Genomic DNA, 21,514 nt, shown 5'->3' with positions numbered 1-21,514 from the left:
ATAAACAATATCTCTCAACCAAAATCACATCTAATCATGCAAATTCCCCCTCAAGAGCAGCAGCGTATAGCCCACGCGCGCTCTAATGCAATAAATAACGAGCAACCGACTGTTACCCAGCAAACTCCTTTCCCCCCTGCAATAACCCAAGTACCACACCTACGACAGTATGCTTTCGGGTACCAATCACCAGTGCAACAAGAGTTAGTGCTTCCGCCCCCAGTGCAGCAGCCAACAGTGCAGCAATCAGCTATGCAGCAGCCTCCAGTGCAGCAGCATGCAGAGAGTCAGCATCCAGTGCAGCAGCCACCAGTACAGGAGCCGTTGTTGCAGTCACGTATGGGGCAGCAATCCGCGATGCAGGAGCCACCGGTGCAGCAGTACATAGAGCAACAGCCTCCAGTGCAGCAGCCGCCGTTAGTGCAGCAGCCGCCGTTAGTGCAGCAGCTCTCTGTGCAGCAGTCAATGATGCAGCAGCCGTTGGTGCAGCAGGTAGATCGTCAATCTCAAGTGCAGCAGTATGCAGCGCAACAGCTTCCAGTGCAGCAGCCTTCGGAGCGGCAACCCGCGATGCAGCAGCCGTCAGTGCAGCAGCTAATCGAGTGTCAGCGTCCAGTGCAGCAGCAGGAGCCTTTGGTGCAGCCGCGTATAGTGCAGCAGTCTCAAGTGCAGCAGTATCCAGCGCAACCGTTTCCAGTGCAGCAGCCTTCGGAGCGGCAATCCACGATGCAGCAGCCGTCAGTGCAGCAGCATATCGAATGTCCGCGTCCAGTGCAGCAGCCTTTGGTGCAGCCGCGTATAGTACAGCAGCCTCAAGTTCGGCAGTATCAAGTCCCTCAGTATTCTGAGCAGCAGCCTTCGGTGCAGCAGTCTGCGATGCAGCAGCCGTCAGTGCAGGAGCATGTAGAACGTCATCATCCAGTGCCACAGCCATCAGTGCAGCGAGGTCAAATCCAACAGCCAATGCAGCTGGCTTCAGCGCAGCAACCGTCAGTGCAGCCACCGTCAATGCAGCAGCCGCTGATGCAGTCATCTTCACTTCAACAGCAGTCAGGGCGTTGGCCGTCAGTGCAGGCACGTCCGGTGCAACAGTATCCAGTCCAGCAGTATGCAGAGCAGCCAAATCTGCTGCCACAATTTCCAATGTGGGCACCACCGGTACAACAGCTTTCAACGCAGCAGCCTTTGAGGCAGCAACATCCTGTCGGTACTCCGCCAATATCATCTGAAGGTGCGGCATCAGACGTGAACGGGCAGGAGAGGAGAGTAGACGAACTGCCAACGCCGCAACAGCTAACCTCTCGTCAATCTTTAGCACGAGATCTGCCTACGTTTTCTGGGGATCCAGCCGAATGGCCGATATTTATCTCCAACTTCGAGTACACGACAAGAACATGCGGGTACACAAACGGAGAAAACATGGTGCGCCTACAAAGATGCTTGCGAGGACGTGCATTAGAAAGTGTGCGCAGTCGCTTAGTCTTTCCAGCTGCCGTACCTCAAGTGATAGAGACGTTGCGGATGAGATATGGTCGTCCGGAGTTGCTTATCAACGTTTTGTTGCAGAAGGTGAAAGCTATGCCCAGTATTCGGGGAGACAAGTTGGAAGCCCTCATTGAGTTCGGGATGGCGGTTCAAGAACTGTGTGACCACATCGAAGCGGCGGATGAAAGAGCGCATTTGTCGAACCCCACTCTTCGGCAGGAACTCATTGGAAAGTTGCCCTCAGAACAGAAGCTGATGTGGGCAGGTTTCAAGCGCGGCCGTCCGGTGGTGGATCTAAAGACATTCAGCGAGTATATGGTCGGCGTAATGCAAGATGCTTCAAGTGTGGTGCTCTACGAACAGGATTCACGGAAGATCGGGACCAGAGAGAAGACGAAAGGGTTCATCAACTCGCACGTTACCAGGCCAGACGAAACACTCTCTTCGACGACGCCGCAGCAAAAGCCGAGCGGGTGCCTTCATTGCGATAAAGAAGGCCATAAGCTTCGAGAATGCCAAGCATTCAGGGCACTTTCCGTCGACGATCGCTGGCGACGTATTCGGGCACTGAACGTGTGTCAAATATGTTTGTACAGCCACGGAAAAAGATCCTGTCGGATAAACAACCGGTGCAATGTGAATGGGTGTCAATTCAAACATCATCCACTGCTGCATGGAAAATCTACGACTCCGACAACACAAGCAGGCAGTGACTCACACTCACCAGTTACTAGATTCAGGTATTCTATTCCGGATCATACCAGTCACGCTTCATGGGAAGTCTGGCAAAATTGACACCTTTGCCTTTCTGGATGAGGGCTCTTCATCAACGTTGATCGAACGTAATCTGGTAGCGCAGCTTGGCTTGACTGGGGATCCGCAACCAATCTGCCTCAAATGGACCGGAAACACATCGCGGGAAGAGAAGGACTCTCAGCTAGTATCGATCACCATTTCTGGACCAGGGCAGAAGCGACATTGCAAGCTGGTGAACGCTCATACCGTGAGGAACTTAAATCTACCAACGCAAACATTCGAGCTAGAAGAGGCGGCGAAAAAGTTCGCTTATTTGAAGCAACTGCCGATTCAAAGCTACCGCAATGCAAGACCGGAAATTTTGATCGGAGTGGACAACATAAAACTTGCTGTGCCGCTGAAGATAAATGAAGGCGATGGATCCGGACCAATCGCCGTTAAAACACGACTGGGGTGGTGCGTCTATGGGCGACAAAGTTCTCGAAGCAACGAAGGATTCAGCTTCCATATTTGCGGATGTACGAGAGACGATGAGCTACATGATACCGTGAAGCAGTTTTTGCGGTGGAAGAGAATGGAGTGAAGCATCTAGAAACTACGCTCAGTCCGGAAGAAAGGCGAGCTCAGGAATTGCTGGAGACAACGACTAAACGAGTTGGTAGCCACTTCGAAACAGGCCTACTGTGGAAGGATGATGAGATCGAACTACCGGACAGCTACGGCATGGCGTTGAGAAGACATCAGTGCCTTCAACGGAGGATGGAGCGTCAGCCAGTTCTGAAAGAGAACATAAGTCGACAAATACAGGAATACATCGACAAAGGCTATGCTCATCGGGCAACTTCGACAGATCTGGAGACTGCGGACGCCAGGAGGATTTGGTTTCTACCGTTAGGAGCCGTAACAAATCCAAATAAACCTGGGAAGGTGCGTCTTATATGGGACGCGGCTGCAAAAGTTTCTGGTGTATCGCTGAACAGTGTCTTGTTGAAAGGTCCGGACCAGCTAACATTGTTACCGGCTGTACTGTTTCGCTTTCGGCTGTATTCCGTCGCTGTTAGCGGAGATATAGAACAAATGTTCCATCAAGTGGGCATTCGACCTGAGGATAGAAACTCTCTGCGCTTCCTGTGGAGTGAAACTTCCGATGGACCAGTGGAGATTTACCTTATGGACGTCGCTACGTTCGGCGCAACGTGCTCGCCTGCATCAGCACAGTACGTGAAAAATCTCAATACCACGGAACACCAGCAGCAATACCCAAGAGCCGTGGAAGGAATATTGAAGAGCCATTATGTCGACGACTATCTCGACAGCTTTGGCAGCGAAAGCGAAGCGGAAAAGGTTTCAACAGAGGTGCGACTGGTACATCGTAACGGCGGTTTTCATCTTCGTAACTGGAGGTCTAACAGCAAAAGGGTCATGGCAGGACTCGGAGAAATAGCCAAGGAAGACAGTAAGAAGCTGTATCTAGAATCAGACGAACAAGTCGAACGCGTGCTCGGAATGCTTTGGTCTGCAAGTACGGACGAGTTGAGCTTCTCCACCTACATGAGAGAGGACGTCAGGCAGCTCTTGGATAGCGGTATTCGTCCGACAAAACGGCAAGTGCTCCGATGCGTCATGTCACTGTTCGACCCTCTGGGACTTTTGGCATTCTTCGTTATTCACGGGAAGGTGCTTATTCAGGACTTGTGGCGAGCGGGGACAGAAAGGGATGAAGCAGTAGGTGATGCAGTATTTGAACACTGGAATCGCTGGACGAAGATGATTGAGTTCGTGGCATCCCTAAGGATACCCAGATGCTATTTCCTACGAGCAACAGAGCAAACATACAAAGATGCCCAAATTCACATTTTTGTGGACGCCAGCGAGATAGCGTTCTCGTGTGCAGCTTACATTCGAACGGCTGTTGGAGATGAATCGTTCACCTGCGTTTTGGTTTCCGGCAAATCCAAGGTTGCTCCGCTCAAACCTATGTCTATTCCGAGATTAGAGCTACAAGGGTGTGTCCTTGGTGCACGTTTGCTCAAATTCGTCCAGGATAATCACCCTATCATATTCTCCAAGCGGTTCCTCTGGACGGATTCCACAACAGCGAGATCATGGATCAGCTCAGATCCAAGGCGCTACAAACCTTTCGTAGCTCATAGAGTTGGGGAAATTTTGGAGACTACGAACGTCAACGAATGGCAGTGGGTTCCGTCCAAGCTCAACCCAGCAGATGAGGCAACCAAGTGGGGTCGTGGACCTTACTTCAGTCCGGAAAGCCAATGGTTCAATGGGCCAGAATTTCTGCGGCATTCAGAAGAATCGTGGCCTAAAAGAGACAATCCCATCGAGTCTACAACCGAAGACATCAGACCGTCAGTAATGTTCCATTTCGTATTCGTGACGACACTGGACTTTGAACGCTTTTCATCATGGAATCGGATGCTGCGCACCGCAGCCTACGTTTTACGTTTCATCTGCAACATTGCTAAGCCAACACAAAAGCTTCGTGGCTCGCTTTCACAAGCTGAGTTGCTCAGTGCAGAACGGACGATTTCGAAACACGTACAGCGTGAAAGTTACCCAGACGAGATTGCTACCCTGGAGAAGAATAAATCCGAATCAACGGAACTACCTCTAGATCGAAAAAGTAACTTGGTCAAGTTGATGCCCGCTCTTGACGAATTCGGATTGTTGCGGCAGCGAAGCCGTATTGTTGCTGCGGAGAACGTGACCTACGATGCCCGGTTTCCCATAATTCTGCCATCGAAACACCATGCTGTCAACCTTTTGGTAGAAGACTATCATCGCCGCTATCGGCATGGTAACAACGAAACCATCGTCAACGAGCTTCGTCAACGCTACGCCATTTCAAACTTGCGTAGAATCGTGAAGAAGGTCGCATTTAGATGTCAGCTGTGCAAAATTCGCAAGACACGCCCGTGCAATCCACCGATGGCGGCACTTCCTCCAGCACGCCTGGCGATGAATGTCCGCCCGTTCAGCTATGTTGGTCTGGATTATTTTGGGCCACTTCTAACAAAAGTAGGACGTTCCAACGTGAAGAGGTGGATTGCCCTCTTTACGTGTCTCACGGTACGAGCCGTACACCTTGAGATAGCGTATAGCTTGTCAACAGCCTCCTGTATTTCTTGTGTGCGACGGTTCATCGGTCGCCGAGGATCGCCGATAGAAATCTTTAGCGACAACGGAACAAACTTTCAGGGGGCAGAACGCATATTACGAGAGCAGATCGACAAGGAATTGTCCACGACATTCACCAATGCGTACACGAGGTGGAGCTTCATTCCTCCTGGAGCTCCACATATGGGGGGGGGGTGCTTGGGAAAGGTTGGTACGGTCTGTCAAGGTAGCCATGAATGATGCATATTCAGAGGGGAAATTAACCGATGAGGAACTGCAAACGCTGGTTGTTGAAGTAGAGAGTATTGTCAATTCTAGGCCTCTGACATACTTGCCCTTGGACTCTGAGGAGTCTGAAGCTTTGACACCCAATCACTTCCTTCTGGGTACCTCTAGTGGAGCGAAACAGGGCGGTGTCAGCATTGGGGAATCGCAGAAATATCTTCGTGATACGTGGGGAACAATCCAATGTCAACTCGACAAGTTTTGGCAGCGTTTCCTTGTAGAGTATCTTCCAGTTATCAGGAGACAACCGAAATGGTTTGACGAAACCAGACCCTTGAAGGTGGGTGACCTTGTCCTGGTCGCGGACGGGGCTAGGCGTAGTGAGTGGCCACGAGGCAAGGTTAGGCAGATCTTCAAAGGATCTGATGGCCGAGTGCGCCAAGCGACCGTACAAACTCAACATGGAATCTACAGACGACCGACAACTAGGCTGGCAGTGCTCGACGTACATGGGCAAGGTGCTGCCCCTGAAGGGGAGCACCGGGGGGAGACTGTTACCGGTCCCGTCGAGATGGGCACCCTATCCGAAACGGTTCAACCACTGCAGTGACAAGCCGTCACTGTTGATAGGACATAAAAGAGAGGAGATTGTAAATTTCCACACTACAGTTTCGGCCGATTGCCGCAAAATTGCCTCCATCCTGTTTTGGCTGACACGTGCTTGCCACCCGGTTGCTGCGATGCGAAAGAGGGGGCGATCGTCAGCGGCGCGGTCTCTCCTGCTCGACCGGCTCGAGTCTTCGTGTCGCTGACGACCGGCGACGTGCGCGTCGCGACGTCGCGATGTCTGATGGAGCGCGAATATTGTTGTCGCGTTTGGGTCGCGGTTTTCGATGATGCGCGAATGCTGACGATTCGCATCTCTGCGCATAGGGTGCTAAACTGGTATGTCACATCTTCCTTCTCCTCTCGACAAAAAAACATAAAAAAAAAGGTTACCATCTCCCAGCTACATATTGTATACGGCCTTCATATGCGTCTGGAATATTATTTCGTCAACCTATTGATTTACTAAAACACAGGGTAATTCAATTGATTCTAGGCAAACCCACTAAGCCAATAACAGAAACATTTCGTTGCCAGAATCTCAGACGATCTCATGATCGTAAGAGTCGTGTGCCAGTTATATTCAAAAATTTTACTTCTTAGCTGTTAAAATTTGCTTCTTCGAGGTCCTGTATGTTTTTTGAATAAACCTGCACTTGTTTCTCACTTGCAGAACACCGGAAGGGCCCGTTCGCCTGCCCGTTCTCGTCATTTAGAGACAACTATGGTTTGACCAAATGCATAAATGAACAGCATGTTTTCATTATACTCCTCCATTACTGCATTACTATGTAGGTTGAATATCGACTCTTCCTTCACTCTATATTAACATTCAATCATAACGTTACTCAGGATGCTTCTTCCGCCTTCGCTTGTCCTCACGAACCATAGCTTTTAATTTAGCTTTGTGATCTCTCTAGTTGCTGTCATGGTTCTTCTTCTTCTTCTTCTTTTTCTTTGTGGCTCTACGTTCCCACTGGAACGACTGCTTCTCTCTAACTTTGTGTTCTTGGAGCACATTTACAGTTTTAAATTGAAAAGGAGTATTTATTAATGCGAACAAAGCATTTATTTGAGAATCCTTATATATGTTATTATTCCATGCACGGTTTTGTTTGAAACATAATTATTCTGACGATTGTCCATGTTTGAAAATGCCCGTGTTAAGTGATTCATACCTAACAAGAATTTCGATGACATAATCTGTTGATCGATTTTCATTCGCGAATTTATACAAGTTGTTTTCAACATTGCCTTTTATTTAAAAAAAATGTTACTGAACATGTTTTGGAAATCTAAATGCGGTGCATGTCTTAAAAGCTCCATATAATGGTACGTATGCCTTTGCGTGGCAGTAGTTTGACAGATTTCCCATTGAAAAACTTTCAAAAATGCAAACTTAGACGTAATGAATGATGTGTTAAAGACTTTATATGTTGGTTCATATACTAGTTTTATGTCCGGTTGCTATCACATTTGGTATGTTACTTTTCTTGATTTTTTTTCAACGAAATGTACCTTTCATCGTGAGACAAAACTCGCCCGAGAATACTAAATTGACATGAAATCTTTTCTAAGCGAAATCGTTCTCATTCAAACGGTTGTCCAACCGGTCCGCAATAGCACCTCATAATTACAACCCTTAGAAACCACAACATGAAACATCTGGTGGACCAGTTGAGTATTTTTCGTTTAACGGAAATTTTCCTCCACCTGCAGCGCGAATCGAGTCGTCTGGGGCACTCAAAATACGCCAAAATTACTAATGTCGCTACCTGCACGACGGTTTTTCAAATCTTTTGTTTTTATGCATGAATTTCAACATTATATGACACATTCAACTTGTGAAAGAAGCATTCAATGTTGTTAAAACAACTCCGGGATTTTCGAATCTATTAAAATTGTACAGTAACTTTTATATTTTCCATAGTTTCTCAATCCGAGATACTTTTTATTTCGGTGACTCTCCAAGCACATCCGAGGCTATCAGTACACCACAAGGACGGACGCATAACCACGTCCGCTGGGTTTCTTTCTAAGGAGTCGCAACAAGCACTATTTGCTGTCGTTGTCGCAAGTCGTACGAACATGAAAACACGTGAGCATTATGTAGCTTCTCGTTAAAATCAAGAAATGAATTCTCTTACAATATCGACGGTAGTCCAAACGCGTCTGAAATTGCGCACACAAGTCCATGTATGCGGATTTATGAACATTGAGCTGCCACTTCTCGAGCTTCGATCTGCATCTTCTGACGGTAATCCACATGCTCTTCAATACGAGCACTTAATCAAAAGCACAACCACGTGCATAACGTCTGGATTTTTTTAAAATTTACCGACGATACTTCAATCTCGTACGGATCTTCACACTCCGATGTCGCTGTTCGTGTGTGGCTTTTTACCATTTTCCCCCGGCGGAACTCCAATCGCGCCAGATCCTCACACATGTCCATGTGTGGATTTTTCCATTTTCCCCCGGCGGAACTCCAATCGCGCCGTATCCTCACACAAGTCCATGTGTGATTCTTTTCATTTTCCCCCGGCGGAACTCCAATCGCGCCGGATCCTCACACAAGTCCATGTGTGGATTTTTCCATTTTCCCCCGGCGGAACTCCAATCGCGCCGGATCCTCACACAAGTCCATGTGTGGATTTTTCAATTTTCCCCCGGCGGAACTCCAATCGCGCCGGATCCTTACACAAGTCCATGTGTGGTTCTATTCAGTTCCCCCCGGCGGAAATCCAATCGCGCCGGATCCTCACACAAGTCCATGTGTGGATTTTTCCATTTTCCCCCGGCGGAACTCCAATCGCGCCGGATCCTCACACAAGTCCATGTGTGATTCTTTTCATTTTCCCCCGGCGGAACTCCAATCGCGCCGGATCCTCACACAAGTCCATGTGTGGATTTTTCCATTTTCCCCCGGCGGAACTCCAATCGCGCCGGATCCTCACACAAGTCCATGTGTGGATTTTTCCATTTTCCCCCGGCGGAACTCCAATCGCGCCGGATCCTCACACAAGTCCATGTGTGGCTCTTTTCATTTTCCCCCGGCGGAACTCCAATCGCGCCGGATCCTCACACAAGTCCATGTGTGGATTTTTCCATTTAACCCCGGCGGAACTCCAATCGCGCCGTATCCTCACGCAAGTCCATGCGTGGTTCTTTTCACTTCCCCCCGGCGGAAGTCCAATCGCGCCGGATCCTCACGTGTGTTTCTTTTCCATTTTTGACGTAGGACTACGTCTCTGTTTTCTATACCTGGTGTCATTTCAAAATTTATGATACCGAGAGCGTTACGTTTGAGTGAAAGATTTCAAACGCTCACAGTATCGTCCCTACTTAACGAAATGATAAAAGAATCCCGTTATACGAAAGATGAAACTCCCGCGTTCCATTTGGAACATTCGGTGAACCTGAAAATCATTGATAAATAGTTGAAAAATTGTTTTAAAGTTTGACATTGCAAACGCTGAAATCTATAAATATGGGTAGCGGACAAAATTTCTCGTTCAGTCCACCAACGCTCTCTGATTGGTGCGCATCGTGATGGGCAACTTTGGTGCAGGAAGGAATGCGATCATGCGATAGCTGTTCGTCAGTTCCATTTCGACCAGCATCGGAGGAAGAGCTGGCGAGTGCCTCGGCTTTGGACTTCCAGTGCCAAAGGCGAGTGGCATTGGAAATCCGTTCACGGCAGCAAGCGGCAATGTTTCGGTGGCGGAGAAAACCCACTCGCATTGCATTGCGTGGAGAAATAATTTGAACCCAACATTCGTCCCGGTCCTTTTCAGGACCACCGAAACTAATTCCACAAGAGTTACGAATCGAAAAATGTTTCTTCATCGATCGAGAAAACTGCAGTGCAACCAAAAAGTGAAAAAAAATGAATGCCATTAATCAGCAACATTGATGAAGCCAGTCACTAATGATTCCACCTGGAATTTTGCAACGCTTTTTCCTATTAAGGCCATTTTGTGTGAAACATTGTTTAATTCTAACATTTTTCGAATTACAATGATCTACTCAATTCAATATTTTGGTTACTTTATCCGTTCATTGACAATTTACTCATTTCTGGGTTGGTTATTCGTTTAAAGCGTTGGGGTACATGCGGGCGGGGCATGCAAATGAAATAAACTGGAAAGCCACCCAAATGGGAGGAGCTTCGCCTGCTAATCTAGGGGTATAAAAGCTTTGTCCTCGGTTTTCTTTCGTCATTTTCGTTGGATCAGTCAAGGAGGTGAGTGGCGCCTCCACTACGACAGCAGCACACACCAACCCAGCGACGGCTCGGCTCGGCTAGAAATTTCATCCAAGGCAGCAAGCGGCGGGCCACTATACGACGGCTTCCAGCATTCAGCATGGAGAAAACCAACACGTATTGCGTGGCATGGTGAATTCATCAAAATCGTCCATAATATAAACGGTCCTTTTCAGGACCACCGAAAATCTTCCCTGAAGAGTTGGACCACCATCGATCGAGAAAAGCTTAGTGCAATCCAAAGTGAAAGACAGCTCGGCTTTGAAAGTCTCTCTAATAAAGACAAATCAATCAATCAACAGCTCGGCTTCTCAGAAGAAGTGAAGCCCACCATTAATTTTATCCACGGCAGCAAGCAGTGGGTCAGTTTTCGGCGGTCCAGTATTTAGCGCAGAGAAAACCAACACACATCGCGTGACATGGTGAATTCATGAACAAACGGTCCTTATCAGGGCCACCGAAAATGATTCATCAAGAGTTAGAAATCGGATTATTTTCATCCATCAGTCGAGAAAAGTGTTGTGGAACCAAACAGTAAAAGAGTGAATACTCGTTGCTTGGCAACAGCGGAGACGGTCACTCAATCTTATCCACGGAAGCAAGCTACGAGGCAATTTTCGATGGTATCCAGCATTCACCGCGGAGAAACCCAACACGCATGCGTGAAATGGTGAATTCATGTAATTTTCTTTCTTAAATCGTCCAGATTCCTTGAAGGTTTAATCCCATCGATCTGGAAAAGCGTTGTGCAACAAAAAAGTGAAATATTGAATGCTTGATGGCTCAGCAACAATGATAAAGCCGGCCACTAATGATTCCACCTGGAATTCTACATCGAATTTTCCAAATTAGAAACATTGCTGAATGAAAATTGGCTCATTTCTCGGTTGCTTAATGGTTTGAAGCGTCTGGGTGCAAGTGGGCGGGGCATGCAAACGAAATAAACTGGAAAGCCAGCCAAATGGGAGGAGCTTGACCTGCTAATCTAGGGGTATAAATGCTTTTTCCCCGGTTTTCTTTCGTCATTTTCGTTGGATCAGTCAAAGAGGTTGGTGGCGCCTCCAGTACGGCAGCAGCACAGACCAACCCAGCGACGGCTCGGCTGGAAATTTCATCCAAGGCAGCAAGCGGCGGGCCAGTTTACGACTGCTTCCAGCATTCAGCATGGAGAAAACCAACACGCATTGCGTGGCATGGTGAATTCATCTAAATCGTCCAGAACGGTCCTTTTCAGGACCACCGAAAATCTTTCCAAAAGAGAATTGGATTCGATCGAGAATAGTGTTGCACCCAAAAAGTAAAAGACATCGTCGTTTCTCAGCAAGAGTGAGGTCGGCTATTAATTTTATTCACGGCAGCAAGCAGTGGATCAGTTTTCGGTGACCCAGCATTTAGCGCGGAGAAAACCAACATGCTTTGTGTGAAATTGCTAATTCATTTAATTTTCTTTCTTAAATCATCCTGATTCCTCAAAGGTTTCATTCCATAGATCGGCAAAAACGTGGTGCAATCGAAAAGTGAAAATATGCTTGGTGAAATGGCAAAATGGCTCTGACACAGTGATGAAGCTGGCTGCTAATGGTATACAGAGTTCATCAACGCATTATCCTATCCGGACCGTGTGTAAAGCATGGTTTAAATCTAACATTTTTCGATGATCCAAACCATTTAATATTTTGATAATTTAATCCTTTCAATGGAAATTTACTCATTTCTCGGTTGCTTAATGGTTTGAAGCGTCTGGGTGCAAGCGGGCGGGGCATGCAAATGAAATAAACTGTAAAGCCACCCAAATGGGAGGAGCTTCGCCTGCTAATCTAGGGGTATAAAAGCTTTGTCCTCGGTTTTCTTTCGTCATTTTCGTTGGATCAGTCAAGGAGGTTAGTGGCACCTCCACTACGACAGCAGCACACATCAACCCAGCGACGGCTCGGCTCGGCTGGAAATTTCATCCAAGGCAGCAAGCGGCGGGCCACTATACGACGGCTTCCAGCATTCAGCATGGAGAAAACCAACACGTATTGCGTGGCATGGTGAATTCATCAAAATCGTCCAGAATTTAAACGGTCCTTTTCAGGACCACATAAAATCTTCCCTTAAGAGTTGGACCGCCATCGATCGAGAAAAGCTTAGTGCAATCCAAAGTGAAAGACAGCTCGGCTTCTCAGAAGAAGTGAAGCCCACCATTAATTTTATCCACGGCAGCAAGCAGTGGGTCAGTTTTCGGCGGTCCAGTATTTAGCGCAGAGAAAACCAACACACATCGCGTGACATGGTGAATTCATGAACAAACGGTCCTTATCAGGGCCACCGAAAATGATTCATCAAGAGTTAGAAATCGGATTATTTTCATCCATCAGTCGAGAAAAGTGTTGTGGAACCAAACAGTAAAAGAGTGAATACTCGTTGCTTGGCAACAGCGGAGACGGTCACTCAATCTTATCCACGGAAGCAAGCTACGAGGCAATTTTCGATGGTATCCAGCATTCACCGCGGAGAAACCCAACACGCATGCGTGAAATGGTGAATTCATGTAATTTTCTTTCTTAAATCGTCCAGATTCCTTGAAGGTTTAATCCCATCGATCTGGAAAAGCGTTGTGCAACAGAAAAGTGAAATATTGAATGCTTGATGGCTCAGCAACAATGAAAAAGCCGGCCACTAATGATTCCACCTGGAATTCTACATCGAATTTTCCAAATTAGAAACATTGCTCAATGAAAATTGGCTCATTTCTCGGTTGCTTAATGGTTTGAAGCGTCTGGGTGCAAGCGGGCGGAGCATGCAAACGAAATAAACTGGAAAGCCAGCCAAATGGGAGGAGCTTGACCTGCTAATCTGGGGGTATAAATGCTTTGTCCCCGGTTTTCTTTCGTCATTTTCGTTGGATCAGTCAAAGAGGTTGGTGGCGCCTCCAGTACGACAGCAGCACAGACCAACCCAGCGACGGCTCGGCTCGGCGGGACATTTCATCCAAGGCAGCAAGCGGCGGGCCAGTTTACGACTGCTTCCAGCATTCAGCATGGAGAAAACCAACACGCATTGCGTGGCATGGTGAATTCATCTAAATCGTCCAGAACGGTCCTTTTCAGGACCACCGAAAATCTTTCCAAAAGAGAATTGGATTCGATCGAGAATAGTGTTGCACCCAAAAAGTAAAAGACATCGTCGTTTTTCAGCAAGAGTGAGGTCGGCTATTAATTTTATTCACGGCAGCAAACAGTGGATCAGTCTTCGGTGGCCCAGCATTTGACGCGGAGAAAACCAACATGCATTGTGCAAAATTGTGAATTCATGTAATTTTCTTTCTTAAATCATCCTGATTCCTCAAAGGTTTCATTCCATAGATCGGCAAAAACGTGGTGCAATCGAAAGCTGAAAATATGCCTGGTGAAATGGCTCTGACACAGTGATCAAGCTGGCCGCTAATGGTATAAGGAAGTCATCGATACATTATCATATCTAGACCGTTTTGTGTGAAACATGGTTGTAATTCTAACATTCTTGCGTCATTTTCGTTGGATCAGACAAGGAGGTTCGTGGCGCCTCCAGCCCGGCAGCAGCACACACTAACACAGCGACAAATCTCTGCTCGGCCAGGAATCTCACCAGGCAAGAAGTAAATCTACGGCAGCAATCAGTTTCCGACGGCGGGGAGAACCAACACGGCATGGTGAATTCATGTCGTTTCCTTCCTAAAATCGTCCATTAAACGGTCCTTTTCAGGACCACCGAAACTAATTGCTCAAGAGTTGCGAATCGGATAATTTTCCTTCATCGATTTAGAAATCATGGTAGCTTGCGACTTTGACTAGAATAACTTATGAATACGCTCAGCGAAATGGTTTACATTACAACTTTACTCCATGCATAGCTCCGCCCATTCCAAATTTGCCAACGTATCTTGGTTATGTATTTTGAGGATATAAAAGTCGGAATCTCGCATGGACTTTTGTCCATTTTGACTCTTCAGTCGCCGAAGGTGGTTCTTCCGAGGAAGTGTTTCGTTGTGCCGGTTGTTGTGTGACAGGTGATAGTGAGTACATTCCGTTCGTTGCTGAAAGGATGCCGCGCCGTTTGGAAGCAAAATATCTTGCGAACTTCCGCAAGCGGAAGCGTGAAGAGCAGGAAATCGAAGGAGTCTCGCCGAGGCCTGCTGTGACGAATGCGGAACGCATGAGGCAGTACAGGCAGCGGAGGAAAAATGCGCGGGAAACTATCGGCGTTGGTGTCGGGCCCGGTGTCAATGCCGGTACGACTGCGGCTGCCAATCTTGAGCCGGTGCTCAATTTTGTGCTGGAACCTCTTCCGGGCAGGAGCACTGATCCGGTGAGATTTGTAGCAGTCCCAGTCAACGGTACATTGCCAAATGGTGCGGTTTCATATAGCGGTGAGTAAAATTATCATTTTCAAAGTGCATTCGCGGTCATGCAACTTGTATCACGCAAGCATTAAGTCGTTAGCATAGTATGAACCCGGTGCAGCTGTCAGGAAAAGTTTTCTGCTGTGCATTACTGCTGCAAGCTAGTTTGTTATCTAGTGTCGTACTTTCAAAAATAGCAGATAGCTGACTGAAAGCATTAAAAGTGCATGTATCTAATCTTTTTAAGTGAGCAAGTGTTGTTAAATAATACCATTCTTCAATTCATAATACTTAGTTGGTTTTATTTTTCCATTGAAACTCGGCTTGTTTCTTCGGTTACGTGCTTTTTTTTTACTTACTGACTTTTTACGATTCGGTACAATGTACAGGGTTTGATATGAAATATATCGATTTGAATAGCTTATCGTGGGAAAGCTTTCACGTATTGATGTTTATGCTAATGATTAAAGCACTCCAATTCCACTACTTTTTACTTTTGTGCTTAATGTGGTAGAGTTTAGCGACAAATTCGTAAATTGAAAATCTGTAGCACTCATGGGGGACTCGACGGTTGACGTTAACACGTTGAGCTCGAAATGTGAACGTTGTATAATCTTTGTAATCCAAACATTATTCAATGGCAAGTGTATAGTAAGTTAAAGATTTTCCTCATTTTTCCTAGGAATCGCTCCATCTATTCATGTAGATGGGGAAGCCCATGTTGAACAATTTCGATCCCAAGGTAAGTGCTTATTGACTGTTGTATGCATATTATTGTTGTGAAGATTTTCAAGTTTACCTGTCACCACATTAATTCCACAACGAAACCTATGTTTATTGATTGACGATACTTAATATACACTACTTTAGGAATACCCCTATAAAACTAAGATCATATTTGTCAACAGAAAGCATTTTTTGACGTATACAATATTTTGTGTATTTTTCTTCTCAAGAATATTTCAAATAATTTATGCCAGACACCAAGCCAGACACATTTTACCAAAAGCATTAATGATTTGGCAAACATTTAATCATTATTTTCAATCTCATTTTACAGAACTTGTTCCATTTCGTTCTGAGCAGAACGAGTCTGTTCTAATTCCTGATCACTTTGGTCAGGGTGAGTAAACTATTGGTATTATCATTACTAAATGGTGCGCATAATGAATCAATTAATGTTTACAGGAATTGACATATCTATACCAATTCAAGAAGAACCAAAATTCGATAAAGCTGATCGAGAGTTCCACAAACGGTTCACTGAAAATGAATTTGGTATACCGTGCAGCGTATGTGATAGGCTGTGGTTCATCAATGATCTAAAGTCAATCACCGAAGCTGCAGGGAGAGTGTTGATAGAGGGAAATCATTTTGAATCGGTCAATGAATTCAAAGTATGCCAGACTTGTCGCAGCAGTTTGCAACGTGGTGCTGTACCCAATTTGTCAACATCGAATGGGTTCAAATATCCACCTTATCCTTTGGGCCTTCCACCGCTGGACCCAATTAGTGAAAGGCTTATTTCACCACGACTGCCATTTATGCAGATTCGTCGCCTGCGCCAAGCGCAAGGTATGATTGACATATACATTTTCTCATTTTATTCGATTATATAAAATGTTATCCGAAATTTTAGGCAGTTACACGATCATTGGTCAGGTGATCAATGTTCCAGTAGATGTAGATGAGATGGTTAGGGCACTTCCACGCGAGCTTGAAGATGATTATGCTTTTAACGTGTGCATTAAAAAGCACCTTATTCATAAATCAAATTACTTGTCTGGATTCGTCAAAAAGTCTGTGGTGAAAGCTTGGTTGGAATATCTTGTTACCACTCCTTTGTATAGACGGGAGGGGGTAAGTTTTAACCAGGAACCTGGTTCATCGCGGGATGGAGACGCGATCCAGCTGGATATCATCGAGGAAACCAATGATGTGGAGATGTTTGCTGGTCAACAACAGACACTTATGTGGAATGAGGATAAGTGTTTGGAAATCGCCCCAGCTCAAAACAGGAGACCAGTTTCCATCGTTTACGATGATGATGCCGAGGAGCTTTCCTTTCCGGATATTTATCTTGGACACCCCAGAAAATTCAAGGCTGGGACTCACGTCACGCCTTTCATGAAGGCTACCAGTGAGCTGAGACGGAGTGATAGGCGAGGAGCCAAGCCCAACCATTTGCTGTACATGGCTATGAAGATTCTGCGTCTTCGAGTTACCGAAGGGTTACAGCATGTCTTCAAAAGCGTGGGAACCGCGAACATAACGCGAGGACAGCTCAACGACCGAGCTTTCGTGGAAGGTCTTATGGAACGGAACCTGTCGTTTATGAAGTCGATACCAAATTCAGTGCAATATTGGTATCAAAGGAAACAGGACCTTTTCGCCATGATACGACAGTTGGGGAAGCCAACAATGTTCCTGACTCTGAGCGCCAGTGAAACTCAATGGCCTCTTTTGTTGAAGCAGCTACACAAACTCTCCAGTGAGTATAACGGCATTGATTTAACGGACCCGCTGCAGGAGCTGAGTGCTCTACAGCGAGCAACGCTGGTCAATGACGATGCCGTCACGTGCTGCTTGTACTTCAACAAGCTTGTCGATGTTCTCATGACGATCCTTTCTTCACCAAGGTTCAGCCCGTTGGGAAAGCATTACGTCGTGGACTCCTTCAAGCGCATCGAGTTTCAGCATCGCGGCAGCCCACATGCACATATCATGCTTTGGCTCGCAAACGATCCTAACGAAACTGTTTCTGAAGATATGCCTGCTACAATGGAACTTATTAGGAAAATTAGTTCCATCAGCGCTGTGCATTTGCCGGAAACGATCAAGAAGCAGATTCATGACCACACGCGTACTTGCTACAAACGTAATGAAAAGCGTTGCAGGTTTAACATACCGTACTGGCCAATGAACGAAGAGCGAACACTGATTCCTCTCACCGCTGATGATAGTCGCCGTGATCGATTGAGGAAGCGTGCCTCGGAAATGAGACAAATTTTGGAAACCAAGGCATTTGACACGTTAGAGGAGTTTCTAGACGACTGTAAATGTACATACGAGTACTACCTTGATGTTCTGCGTTCTTCGATTAAGCGACCAACGATCTTCCTGAAGCGAGTGATGAATGAGCTATGGACGAATCCTTTCAACCCATGGATTGCTCAAAAGCTTCGTTCTAACATGGATTTGCAGTTCATCCTCGACGTGTACTCATGTGCGTGTTACTTGGTTGACTATGTCAACAAGTCCAACCGCGGTATAAGTGGATTGCATCGAGAGCTTATCGCTCTGCAAGAGCAGTATCCGGACCAAGATTACACGGCTTTGCTGAAGAAGGTTAGTTTGAAAATGCTGAACTCTGTGGAGATGTGTGCCCAGGAAGCTGCATGGGTACTTCTGCGATTGCCTATGTCTGAAGCCAGCAGGAAAGTTCAATTCTTGCCAACGATGTGGCCTCATGAAAGGATAAGATCTAGGAAACAGTACAGGCAGATGGATGAAGAGGAAATCGATGAGGATTCGACTGATGTGTGGACCAAGAACATTATCCAGAAATACGAAGAGCGCGATGGCTTAGAAGATGTGTGTTTAGCTGACTTCGCAGCACGGTACACTCAAAGAAGAGGTACTAACACCTACACTATCCGGAATGTTCCACGAATATTGAGATGGCGTGGCTACAGCATGAACGAGTTGGCTGAGTACAAGCGTGAATCGGTACTTTTGTTTTGGCCATTCAGAAGCGAAGTCTGCGACATTCTGGATGGCAACAAGTTTCTTCAGCTTTATGATATGAACGAGGCAGATCTCTTGAGAAAACGAAGGGAATATGACTGCGAGCTGAACTTGGAACAGACTGTAGAGGAATACCTTCGTACTTGTGAGAACGAAGAGGTTGGTGAGCAGGAGAATGCCGCTACAGAGAAGAATAATGAATTTGTGCGAACGATCATCATGGAGCCCAACAACGACGATATTGAACATTTGCCCACAGGAGCACTGAATGCTGTCATCAGGCAACGTACTAATGTCATGTCGAAAGAAGATTACTGTGCAATGGTGAGGACAACCAATGCTGAGCAGCGCGACCTCATCCTGCAAATGATCCACAGTTTGCACAGTTACGATGAAAGCAGCAAGCCGATGCAGATTTTCTTTACTGGACCTGCAGGGTGCGGTAAAACATTCACTCTGCGCATTTTAATGGAGACGATAAATCGCTACAGTCAAGCCCACAACGCGCAGAAGAACGCCTTTGTGGCGTGTGCTTCCACCGGAAAAGCAGCCGTTGCTATAGGAGGAACAACCGTTCATTCAGCGTTTCGGATTACTATGTCAAGGCGAGCCAATTCGAAACTCAGCTTTGAGATGCTGCAGTTGTACCGCAATGCTTTTGCAAACATTAAGGCGGTCATAATCGATGAAGTTAGTATGATTGGTGCGGATATTCTCAACACCATTCATGCGCGTCTTCAGGACATTAGTGGCAATTATGATGATCCATTTGGCGGAATTAACATCGTATTCTGTGGAGACTTGCGACAATTGCCACCCGTCAATGCAAGGCCTGTTTACAAGCCTACAGGTAATTCTTTTCACGGTGCTGTTCTTTGGCAAGCATTGGATTTCTTTCCGCTTATTAAGGTTATGCGGCAGACAGATGTAGAGTTCTCCAGTATACTCACTAAGATTGGTAATGGCCAGCAAATGACTGCTGAGGAGACCAAACTGATTGAAAGTCGGTTCCGTACTGTAGAGTGGTGTAAACAAAACGCACCAGGAGCAATAAGGCTTTATCATCGGAATGCGGATGTTGAAGCATACAACAACGAAGTACTGCATAATCAGGATGCTCTGGACTGTATAGCGGATGACGTTTTTGCGGGATACAAGGACGCTGGTCAACTGGCAAGCTCTCGCATCAAGCTCTACAAGATGAGCGTCGTGGAAACCGGTGGGTTACCGTATTTGCTACGCCTTTCCGTTGGTATGCCATACATGATTACAACCAACGTTGATGTAGAAGATGGCGTAGTGAATGGTGCGATAGGTGAGCTGAAATATATTGAAAAGGATGAAGACGGCTCAGTTGTGAAACTATGGTTCAAGTACGACAACGAGACGATAGGTGCTGCGTTGAGGATCAAATCGCGACCAACTGTCTATTCAAGGCCAGGAATTCTGCAACCCGATTGGACTCCTATTGCAAAGCGTTCAGGTAACATAAAGCTAAGCAGCATCATTAAATGCAAACGCATACAGTTTCCGGTGGTTAGTGCCTGTGCGTTAACAGTTCATAAGTCGCAAGGTGGCACTTTCTCCGAGGTCGTGTATGATTATGACAAGAGTCAAGATCAGCAATTGGTGTACGTTGGCTTGTCACGTGTTACGACGCTTCAAGGCCTTTACTTGACGAACTCCGCAAACTCGTTTAAATTTCATCATGCTAAGGGTAGCAACTCACCAAAGATGGTGGATTTAAGGAACGAGTTGTTGCGTTTGAGTAATCACCGACTGCGTACACTAGGAGATGAACTGAGTGAAGTAGTTGAAAACAGCGGCTCTGCATGCACATTGATGAGCCTCAATGTACAGAGTTTGAACGCTCACGCGCAGGACATAGCGACTGATCGAATCCTTTCAAGCGTAGAATTTCTCGCTCTGAATGAAACCTGGATGGATGCTACCTCTCCAATAGAGATTGATGGATATAAGCGCATCACCCAGTGCAAGCGAATGGGTATGAGAGCGGCTGGAGTCGCGATCTATCAGAAGGAAACGGCATCAACCGTGGCTGTTCCGCATCCCATCAAGCAACTCGGTGAGGATCGAGACGAGACGTTTGCCGAAGTGATCAACTATGGAGACATATGTGCAGCAAAGGTTAATGTTATGGGAACCGAAGTACTTCTAATGTCGGTTTACATTTCACCAGGAACAACCATAAGAAATACGAAGTTGTTCATGACGCGGAAATTGTTCAGATATGTTAGACTGGACACACCAATGGTTGTCACTGGAGACTTTAATATTGACGTTTCCAAACAAGAAAATTTTGATTTCCTTAACTTCATGAAGAAGCATTTAAATTTAACATTAGCTAATCCTCATAACGAAGCAACCACACTAGGTGGTTCGTGTATTGATTTAACCTTCATTAAAAACATTAGCGCAGAGTGTAGACGCTATTGCTCTTATTTTTCTTATCACCGTCCAATTTTGTCTGTGCTCGCAGTAGAAGTGCCCGAACTATCAAACATCTAATCTACAGGAAATACATCGCTACGCTCAAGAAACCGGAGCCCGGAATGCAACGTTATTCGATACGATACACAGCAAATGCTCACCACAAACAACACCTGGTCGCTAACAATCATCGGTAGCACAAGAACCTTCCCAGGAAAATCAGAACCACCAAACACCAAACGGTCCTTTTCAGGACCACCAAAAATAGTCCACAAGAGTTATTGGAGAATTCCAGATCCAAATATTTTCATTCCTGTTCTTGACACTTCTTCTATTTCTTCTCTACTTCTTTTTCTACTTCTTTTTGTTCTTCTTGGCAGAAATCCAAACTGAAACGGAGCCTGCCTCTCAGCTCAGCGTTTAATCATCACTTAAACAACTATTAACAACTGAGAATTTTCTTTCAAATCTGCCATGTT

General features: G+C 46.2%; 1 protein-coding gene across 1 annotated transcript; it reads left to right on the top strand.

Annotated features, from left to right (window-relative positions):
* Positions 1-14,539: 14,539 nt before the first annotated feature.
* Positions 14,540-21,232, top strand: LOC134290928 (uncharacterized). Its single transcript, XM_062858159.1, has 3 exons — positions 14,540-14,864; positions 16,477-20,764; positions 21,121-21,232. Exons 1-3 carry the CDS (start codon positions 14,540-14,542, stop codon positions 21,230-21,232), a joined length of 4,725 nt encoding a protein of 1,574 aa, XP_062714143.1.
* The last annotated feature ends 282 nt before the right edge of the window (positions 21,233-21,514 follow it).

Source organism: Aedes albopictus, chromosome 3 (genome assembly GCF_035046485.1).
Source record: "Aedes albopictus strain Foshan chromosome 3, AalbF5, whole genome shotgun sequence".
Classification (NCBI taxonomy): Eukaryota; Metazoa; Arthropoda; class Insecta; order Diptera; family Culicidae; genus Aedes; species Aedes albopictus.
This window is presented reverse-complemented; position numbering and strand designations above follow the sequence as displayed.